Here is a 10,000-nt window from a genome sequence, read left to right on the forward strand (position 1 = left end):
TCTGTGTCAGAGCCATGAAACATGTGAGTAAACACGTGTATTTTTCATAATCTGATCTGATCTGATCTATTTGTATTAAGTAGCCCACTGTCATTTGAGCATTTTGAAATACAAAAACACTGCTCCTGATTTTGTTGAACTCCTGCCAAATACAAATCGCAAAATACACAGAGGAGAAGTGCGTTAATCTCTGGGAGTGATTTCTTTTCCTTTACCGCTGCAGTAAAGCTTGTGATGCTGTTTGGAGTAAAGGCAGAGGAGGGTCATTATTATTCTATTTGGTCTACATGTGTATCTCCTTGGAAATAGGCTCTCGTGAGCCGGCGTAAGAAGAATGAGTGCTTCCTGTCTGTGATCAGAGGAATCTGAGCCTTGTGTTTCCTTGCTGATTCTTTTCTTATATAAACCATTTTGATTATTGTTTGTTTGGTTAGCTCTAGCTACACACATTCTCTGTAAAGTCCTTGGAGACATGCTTGTGAATTAGGGCTATATAAATAAGTTAACTTGACTTGAATACATGTCAGAGAAGAGAGCGGCTGGGTGAACGTGTCAGTAAAATGGCAAATACGTGTTGATTACTTGTCATGACTGTACAGTATATCTGTCTAAATCAGGGGTGGGCAATTATTTTTCATGGGGGGCCACATGAGAAACCCAGATTGTTGCCGGGGGCCGAACAAATATTGTCATGCCGTAACCCATGGATGGGTAACTTTGATGATAGAGAGGGCCACAAAAAATGTCCTCGCTACCAGGTTTTGCTGAGGGCCGAACGGCGCCAGCGCGAAAAATTTGGTGCATTTGAAGTCAGGTTTAGAGGAATAACTAATTTTAAATTAACAGTTGTGATGTCATTATTTAGTCTTAACCACCAATATTTGATCCTTTTCTCACTCACTCCTATGTCACCACCTGCTCTGAGGGCTTGAAATTAACTTTTTTGATCACCTGCCAATATGGCTGCTAGATTTTAAAGTTACCAGCCAATTAGAATTTCCACTAGCTGAAATGTTTTTCTTGAAATAAATCAGAATATGAGTGGGTTAATTTAAGCATAAGTATCAGTAAGTGGCCCGGGATGATCAAAGCCTGTGTTGAGGGTCACACGAACAAAAATGCAGTCTTGAAGCTAAATAAATCCAAAACCAATGAGTTATTTGAGTTATTTAAATTTCTACTTCAATGTAGCCTTTTAGTCATAAAGATTATTGAAAGATATTCCATATTCCAGACTGAAATGCTATAACAGAAGTGGAGTATTGGCCAGAATATGACATGAACATTTGTGTGGCCCGCGGGCCGTATTTTGCCCACGTGTGGTCTAAATACAGTGGCAGCAATCTTCAGTTACTTGGTACTCCCAGCCGAAGGTTGAATTGGTCTAAGTTAAGCTAAGTTATTATTATTATTTTATCCCTTTTTCTCCCCAACTGTACTTGGCCAATTCCCACTGCTGTCCCGGTTGTTGCTCCACCCCACTAGCACGTTTCCTCCAATACATGTGCAGGCACCAGCTGCTTCTTTTCACCTGACAGCGAGGTGTTTCACCGGCAGGACGTAGCGCATGGGAGGATCACGCTATTCTTCCCAGTTCCCCTCCTCCCCGAACAGGCGCCCCCCCCCCCGACCAGAAGAGGCAGTAGTGCAGCGACCAGGACTCATACCCCACCGGCTTCCCACCCGCAGACACGGCCAATTGTGTCTGTAGGAACGTCTGACGAAGCCGGAGGTACCTCTGCCGGGAATTGAACCCGGGTCTCCACGGCGGGATCTGAATGCTTTTACCTCTACTACCCAGACACCCCCAAGTTAAGTTAAGTTAAGTTAAGTTAAAGTATATTAAGTTAAGTTTCTGTTTTATCTTTGTTTTCTGCCAAGGAGCTTGGCTGGCAGCCGGCTGGCAGTCGAATGGCCCCAGATCTGTTTGCAGATTGCTGCGTCTGCATTAGGCTATGGCATGTCCAGTGCATTTTAAACCCATAATTATAATGAAACAATCAGCTTGTGTCTTCATGACTTGCCCTTTTCTGCACACACAGTAAAGGCAAAGGGCACCGGAGCGATTAGAGAAGCAGACGCAGGAGCAGAGACACTGCTGAGCCATCACTTCCATCACAGTTACAACACACGCCTGCTCCCATTCACATGCTGCTACTCCACTCCCTGTCCCCCTGCATCACTCGTCTCATCATCTTTTGTCCACTCCCTGTCCCCCTGCATCACTCGTCCCATCATCTTTTGTCCACTCCCTGTCCCCCTGCATCACTCGTCTCATCATCTTTTGTCCACTCCCTGTCCCCCTGCATCGCTTGTCCCATCATCTTTTGTCCACTCCCTGTCCCCCTGCATCACTCGTCTCATCATCTTTTGTCCACTCTGTCCCCCTGCATCGCTTGTCCCATCATCTTTTGTCCACTCCCTGTTCCCCTGCATCGCTCGTCCCATCATCTTTTGTCCACTCTGTCCCCCTGCATCACTCGTCCCATCATCTTTTGTCCACTCCCTGTCCCCCTGCATCACTCGTCTCATCATCTTTTGTCCACTCTGTCCCCCTGCATCACTCCTCCCATCATCTTTTGTCCACTCCCTGTCCCCCTGCATCACTCGTCTCATCATCTTTTGTTCACTTTGTCCCCCTGCATCCCTCATCCCATCATATTTTGTCCACTGTCCCCCTGCATCACTCGTCCCAACATCTTTTGTCCACTGTCCCCCTGCATCACTCGTCCCATCATCTCTTGTGGTTCCTCCCTTCTCCGTCCCTGTCAGGGTGTGTTATGACTGCTGTGCAGCCCGGCACACGCTGCTAGTAAACATAAGCCACTTGCTGCTAAGTGAATCCTATAGTATTGGCAGTGGAAATGCTCAATCAATATACTGTCATTCACTTAGTTCAAACTGGACACAGATGACTTCAAGGTTGAAACGCCTGGCGCCTGCTGCTGAATGGATAGCCATTGATAGCATTGATATAGCCTAATAGGATGGATTCATGTTATTAAAACCTTTCCCATTAGCGGTGCTAAACAGCAGCTGGCGACTTGGAGCCAAACTTCAGCGGATAATGAATTCCTTGTTGCGTGGATCTGACAACTTATCATTGTTCTGATCCAACTGACATATCCTGCACGGCCCCTTAGGGGAAGCAGGTGGACCTATCTACTGTCCAGAGTGCCAAATCACACACAGCCTCTGTGAAGGTCTACGCATCACGGATACACAAATAAAAGGCAGGAAAGGAATGAGGTTGCATAAAACCAGAAGACAATGAGGCCAGGATTCTGATGCCGACAAAATACTGTAAAGTCATTACGTTGTCACAATTAGACCCTCATACAGTTGTTTTATAGCTTTCGCAGGAATGCCTTAGGGACCCATCCGGTGCTACAGTGCCAAAGTTCCCCACTTCCCAGTGACGCACGACGGGCACTTGCATGGAGGTTAGGGGCCCCCGGGAGCTTTCACTGATGGAGGGGCCATCATGTGTTTATCCCTATATGGTTTGTCCTACACCTTGAAACTAGATGTATCTGCAGGGTCTCTAAAGGGTCAAGTGTTGTTTGTTTTTTCTTCCCTTCAGGCCACTCCTGGGCGGTCATATATGCTGCCATTCTTGTGAAGTGTTTAAAGGCGGAAAAAAAGCTTTTGTTAATAATCCACTCAACAATGTGGTCATGTGGCTGAAATTTCACACTAAAGTGTGAAATTTATACTCAGTGTATCAGGGCTATAATCCTTGCTATTTCAAAACGTATATTGTGTGACATAATGTTTAATGTATCCAGGGATGAGCACACAGCTATATTTTAGAAGAATATAGCCTAAATTGATGAATTTCAGATACATTTCTAATTCTCAAATTTCAAAATAACTCTTGGATAAGATCATACATTTCAATAGATAGCTTATTCATCTCAAACGTAAATTATTTGTTACCACACAGGTATGAAAGTGGCTGTTTATAATAGGATAGCCTACATTTTATCCATTGGCTATGTAGGCTACAATGATTAAAAATGTGCTTTTTTTTTTATTTGTTGTTGTTGTTTTTATACCGGTAGGCCTATGTGGTTTCAATTAAATGTCAGTGTTATGTTGGCTATTGTTAAAATGAATAGGCTATATAGAAGGCTATGTTTGTTGGTCGACAGCCCAGATGTTGTCAAACCAATCTTTTCACTCAGCTCACCCACCACATACTGAACTGAACTGAACAGAACCGAACCGAACCGAGGTCTTCTTACCTGAAGCTGCGAGTCCGGACAGGACGGCGAGGAGATAGAAGCCTTTCACGCACATTGGATGGATGTCAGGTGGTCCGACGTCTCAGAAACCGGGGTCAACGAACCCAATGTGTCTCTCCTCCACCCGCACTCACTCAGTAGCGTGGAAACCGAGCGCAAAGTCTGTGAAGCCCCTTCGAGAGGCAAGAAAAGACAAAGTTACAGGAGAGTCCTCTCCTCCACCTAGCCTACCCAAAGACGCGTCCTGACTCGCCGCCCGCTGCCCTGCCTCACATCTCCTCTCCAGCAGACAGACGCCCCCTCCTCCTCCTCCTCCCTCTCTCTCTCCCTGCACTTCCACCGTTTTCGGGCGGAGTAACAAGTTGAGTCGTCCGCTCTCTCTCTCTATCTAGGCCCGCTGCCTTCTTATCTGCTTTCCCCTCTCGTTAAACTCAAAGCAGTTACATTCCAAAAGCCTCATCCAACCTGTTCTGCTGCTACGCAAAACTCTTGTAGTTAATTCCCTCTTTACCAAAAGTGTTGCGTAATAACATAGCCCAGCCGGCTGTTAAGCGGTTGGAGTTCAGCATGAATCTCATTTGATATGATGATAGCCTGTGCTAGGCTATCTACATTATGATGGAAGCTTACTACTACAATGTGATACCCTACCTACATAGCCTAATGCCAACAACATAAAGCCAACTTTATACACAGCAAGAAGCTAGCTAGCAGCTATCTGGATACTTACAACTTACAACAGTCTTTGCTAGCTTGCAGCTACACGTAGTTGGATAGTGGTGTTCAGTGCGCTGATCCAGGGAATTAACACTTTTTTTGTCTCAGCATCAGTGGTGTAGTAAAGTAGCCTGGCTCCAGACCTTCGAAGTCCCGCCCACTCCACAGTTGTGGAGATGGAATGAGGAGGTGTCACTTGAGTGAGTGAATTTATGACATCACTGATGATGTCACAATGCCTATGTATAACATCACTGATATGAGCCACTGATGATGTCATTTATGACATCAGAGTAATTCACTGATGATGTCATTTATGACATCACTGTAGGACAGGGACAGACAGAGAAACAGACAGAGCCCCATGCAGCTCCCATTTATATAGCCTACTGATGATGATGATGATAATGATGATGATGATGATTATATGGAGTACAGCTTGGGATAGATATACATTTGAAGTTTCTACATTTCACTGTGGGTGTGTGATGCACCTGTGTTGAACCAATAGGCGCTCTGTGATGCACCTGTGTCGAACCAATGGCCGCTGAGCTCGGTGCGTTTCTCCTCATCCTCTGAGCTGTGCAGTTGGGCGCAGTTGGTGGAGAGTAGCTGCGGTGCCTCGCTCTCACGAGAGTCCCGTGGCTCACGCAGTCGGGCAGGCAGAGCAAGTCAGACAACTTTTCTATCATCATGCAACGGGGCAAGCAAGTCGCTGGTCGAATCTGTGCAGAACTTGCTCATCTCAAACCAGCCTATTTAATCAAACAGTGTGGGTGGAGCCTCTATCACCATGTGGACCTCAGTGAGTGATGTCATGAGTGATGATGTCATCAGTGATGTCACTGTGAAGACGTAGTATTGCGGCCTTCATTTCAAAGTTGTGTTTGTTTACGAGATCGGAAGTCGTATACGGCATGCTTGACATTCAAGTCGTGAGCATGCGCAGTTGACTAGAACCCATGAGGCTAACAATTTCGCTAAGGCTAGCTAGCGAGTGGCTAACTACGTTAATGCAGGAAAGGCATAATGACAAGAGGGAAAAAGATGAGAGAGACCATTGGCAATATCAACATGTTCCTCAGTCCTAACATGATATGAAAAGCTCTATACGGCTAACTTTCCATCAATCCATCATTTTCCGAAAACGTCACAAGACACGTCACAGGTTGTACTTGAAGCTTTCAGAAAATGTCCACTTAACATGTCGTGAATACCACATGCGGGGGACGTTCAATTGGACTCATGTCGTATTTATGGACGGTAAAACACGACCCCATATGAAGGGCCCATAAGATGATTGTGGAGGGCCACAGATGCATCATCAGTGATGTCATAAAGCACTGATGGTGGTGTGCCTTGCTACTCCGGACAGACTCGCCAATTACATGCATTCAGAAGTTACAGGACTGATGGCTGTCTACTCAAACATCATAGGCTATGATAGGCTGCACCTCTGCAAATTATTTAGCTAAAGCTATTTAGAGTTAATCAAACAACAGATAGTTACAGTACATATAATTCCTTCACTCTTTCCTTTCCCTGCCTGCAACCTAGCAATTTTACACTATAGGCTATAGAGGGGATTTTAGAAGTCGGTATACTCAATGCAGACTAAGAAATAAATAATACTCTGTCTGTATACCTGCGTATACTCTGCACTACACCACTGCTCAGCATCTATCTGCCCAAAGAGGTTATCTGCCTTATTTTCAGACTGTGGGATTTCAGACTGTGGGATACATGTAACTAAGCCAGTGTATTTCAGCACATCAGCATTGTTAGGCAAAATAAAAGTGTAACAAGAATAACCAATGAGCTGCATTAAGCCATTCTAGTAGGAAATGCATGTCACATCATAATACATTGAATTGAATTGAATTAAACTGAATTGTACTGTATCTGAGATTAATCTAATCATATCGAATTAGTGCTAGGCTATATTGTTCTGTATTAAATCGTCAAACTATCATTTTATTTATTGTATTGCAGACCATTTATCGAGATGGGAAGAAGATAAGATACACACCCCTATAAACACATCATCACACAGTCCACTGTCCAGTCATATACACTGTAGACTACTAAGTTTTGTCTTGGGTCGTAGGTTGGTTTTCCTCCTGTCCTCCCCCCTCAAAAATTGGAGCCACCAGCCGCCACTGTATGATATGATAATGCACATGGGCTAATATGATATGACATGCCATATGATATGATATGGCGTGACATAACATGATGTGATGTGATATGATATGATATGATAGACTCTATCAAATGTAATATCAAATATAAGACATGAATATGATGCATGGTGTACAGTATGTGCCATAGAGTCCTTATGAAAAAGAACTAGACTAAACATTATTATATTCCATTAAGGATTTTATACAAATATTATAGCAACTTTACAATATCATGCCGCTACATAGGTCAATAGTCTATATATAACTAATACAATAGGAGATTATAAACCCATTATTGAGCAGGCTACCACAAACACATTATATTAATATTAATGTTTGTGTTGGGGGAGGGGCAGTGTGCCATCATCAGTGTCAATATCAAGCATGTAGGAAGATCTCTGTGACAGTTTATAGCTGGTTAAGCGTCTAAATTGAATCTGGCGTTTGAGAACTGTTTTCTATTGTAGGCTAAATGAATGAGAAATAGATGAGACATGCAAATGTCCTGATGATTTAAATAACAATAAGATATTGCTGCATATAATCAAAATATTGAGGGGGCGGGGGGGTCCAGTCACATTAGTTTGTCAGCACTTTATATTGAACTTCAGGTACATTATAGCAGATGACTGAAGGGGAATGCCACTTTACCAATACCAATTTAAGAATTCATATGTATGAATATTCCATTCAATATTTGTGAACATTAACAGCTAAACCACACAGCTGAATACTGATTGGACTATTCTAGACCTGATGAATAACACAGGAGGATTTTTTAATTGTAATAGTATTCTCCTTTAATGGACTAGCAGAGAGCTGCATAGCTGATTTATTGAGTCACTGAGCCTGGCTGGTTACTGGTTTGAGCCACTTGGGGGCAGAGCAGCACTTTCATGTAGTCTACTGTAGCCTACAGTATCTCATGTCATCCTGGTCCAATTTGAATTATGGACTTATATATGAATAAAGTCACATGAAAAAAGCATACACTGTAAAAACTCACAGTGCAATCTAGTTGAACGATCTCACCTTTAATCATTCACTAATTGTGTATATACTGTAGATGTTTGTCAGTTTCAAATTACAACTGCTACTTATCAGCTTCAATAATCATGAGTTAATCACGTGTGGACCAGGCACTCACTAAACAGATCATACAAGATTTTAATAATACACTTTGTGATCTTATTATAGACCTCTCAGCATGCACTGTTTGGATAAAGTTGACCTATTCCGTAGCCTACCATTTCATTTAACTTGCAATTTCAGGTCGGCAAGGAAACGTACGGTTTTAAGTCGAAGTGCCTCACTAAATCCAAATTCACATTCTAAATGATTTTCAATAATCAGACAAAAATACAGGAGTTTTGGTAATATAATTCATGAATAAAAATTCACCATATTACTACACTGTATTTAGGCATGCCATATACACATTCAGTTTGAAGTCATTTTGAGGTTTAACTGTGAATACTTCTTGGAAAAAAAAACACTTCCTGTGTGTGTGTGGGGTGGGGGGGGCTGGGGAGACAAAGAGAGAGAGAGAGAGAGAGAGAGAGAGAGAGAGAGAGAGAGAGAGAGAGAGAGAGAGAGAGATGCTTGGTCTGTTAAGCTGATCCTTTCTTTCGGACATATTATTAAGTGTATTCAGACCACTTTATTTTTTTCGTATAGCCAACACTTTCAAAAGGTTCCATCTACATAGAGGTGAGATCCAGGAAAACTACAAAGCCAATCTTAAGAAAATGAACAGTATTGGTGTCAGGCTCGTGCTTGCTGGCCTTCTCCTGTTCATAACGACCGTGAAGGCAGAGTCAGGTAAATATTGATGTGTTTTGTATTTATTGTTATTTTACATTATATTTTATAGTCATTAAGTTGCATCATCCTGGTCTGGATTCAGATCAGTAATATCCTGATATGAAATACGACATATAAGAAGAGACTTCTCTGATTTCCTTTACTTCCGTTATGCAACATACTCTTAGTAGGTTAATTTCTCCCTATATGTTTCACTATATTTCCCCTTGTATATTTACTTCTACTCTACTATATGTCTTCTCGATTTTGAAATATTTTATTTTATGCTTTCTTGCCTAGTGTGATGTGTATTTGAGCATCCCGAAAAGGATAACATGTTGTATGACTATTATTAGTAGTAGTAGTAATAGTAGTAATAGTAGTAGTAGTATTGTTGTTATCATTTTGTTGTGCTTTATTTTTTTTAACATTTCAGTCACTATGCATTAAATCAGTACTACAATGTAATGCACAGTAACACAAGGAATATGTATCAGAAATGTCAAAGAATTAAGTTACCGGTAGTTGCGTTGAATCTCCCAGAACCACCTTAGCTCGCAGATCAGCTTGGTCTCATAGAAAGGCAATGGGAAAGGCGGGTCAGGCAACAGACCAGACAGTGAAACAGCTGAAACTCTGTCCTTGTCTTTTGGGTTCAGGAGATGTACAATTCTGGATGACAACGTTCACGATGACCTGTCCAGGAGGCCAGGCGGAGTGGTTCAGGAAGGACGACACCACAAAAGCTTTAAAATCCGATAGCATGGATTATGAAGACAAGTATGATGACAGCACGAAAGGCCTTTACAGATGTAAACGACCAGAAGAAAAACTATATTCCTTCTACGTGCGAGGAAAGGGTGAGTAAAAAAAAAAAAAAAAAAATCCCGCTATGTGCCACTGGCGTTAGTTGGATTGTCTCTCCACTGACTGTTGCCCTTCGTTGTCCAGTGTGTGAGACCTGCTTCGAGTTGGACGGGAAGTTGGTTTTGGTGGCCGTGACGGTAGATGTAGTTGTGACAGCCATGGTGATCCTGCTGGTCTACAGAT

The 10,000-nt window shown here is 42.6% G+C and overlaps 2 protein-coding genes across 3 annotated transcripts in view; one reads left to right on the forward strand and one right to left on the reverse strand.

Moving 5' to 3' along the window:
- Positions 1 to 4,554, reverse strand: part of LOC310777147 (myelin protein zero-like protein 2) — a 36,248-nt gene extending 31,694 nt beyond the window's left edge. Inside the window, exon 1 of the mRNA XM_083637417.1 lies at positions 4,248 to 4,554. Within this exon, the coding sequence (XP_083493543.1) occupies positions 4,248 to 4,302 (55 nt within the window). The 5' untranslated portion in view covers positions 4,303 to 4,554. The remainder of the gene's footprint in view (positions 1 to 4,247) is intronic.
- A 4,174-nt stretch (positions 4,555 to 8,728) lies between these two features.
- LOC310776918 (T-cell surface glycoprotein CD3 epsilon chain-like) overlaps positions 8,729 to 10,000 on the forward strand; it is a 3,107-nt gene continuing 1,835 nt past the window's right edge. For both annotated transcript variants that reach the window (XR_014552715.1, XM_083637131.1), the window contains exons 1-3: positions 8,729 to 8,968; positions 9,610 to 9,810; positions 9,902 to 10,000. The exon at positions 9,902 to 10,000 is cut by the window's right edge and continues 45 nt beyond it. Coding sequence is in view for 1 of the 2 variants with exons in the window: in XM_083637131.1 (XP_083493257.1) it covers positions 8,896 to 8,968; positions 9,610 to 9,810; positions 9,902 to 10,000 (373 nt within the window). In the remaining variant the exon portion in view is untranslated. The remainder of the gene's footprint in view (positions 8,969 to 9,609; positions 9,811 to 9,901) is intronic.

The sequence above is a fragment of the Poromitra crassiceps genome (assembly GCF_964638095.1).
Source record: "Poromitra crassiceps genome assembly, chromosome: 5".
In the NCBI taxonomy this organism is placed as follows: domain Eukaryota; kingdom Metazoa; phylum Chordata; class Actinopteri; order Beryciformes; family Melamphaidae; genus Poromitra; species Poromitra crassiceps.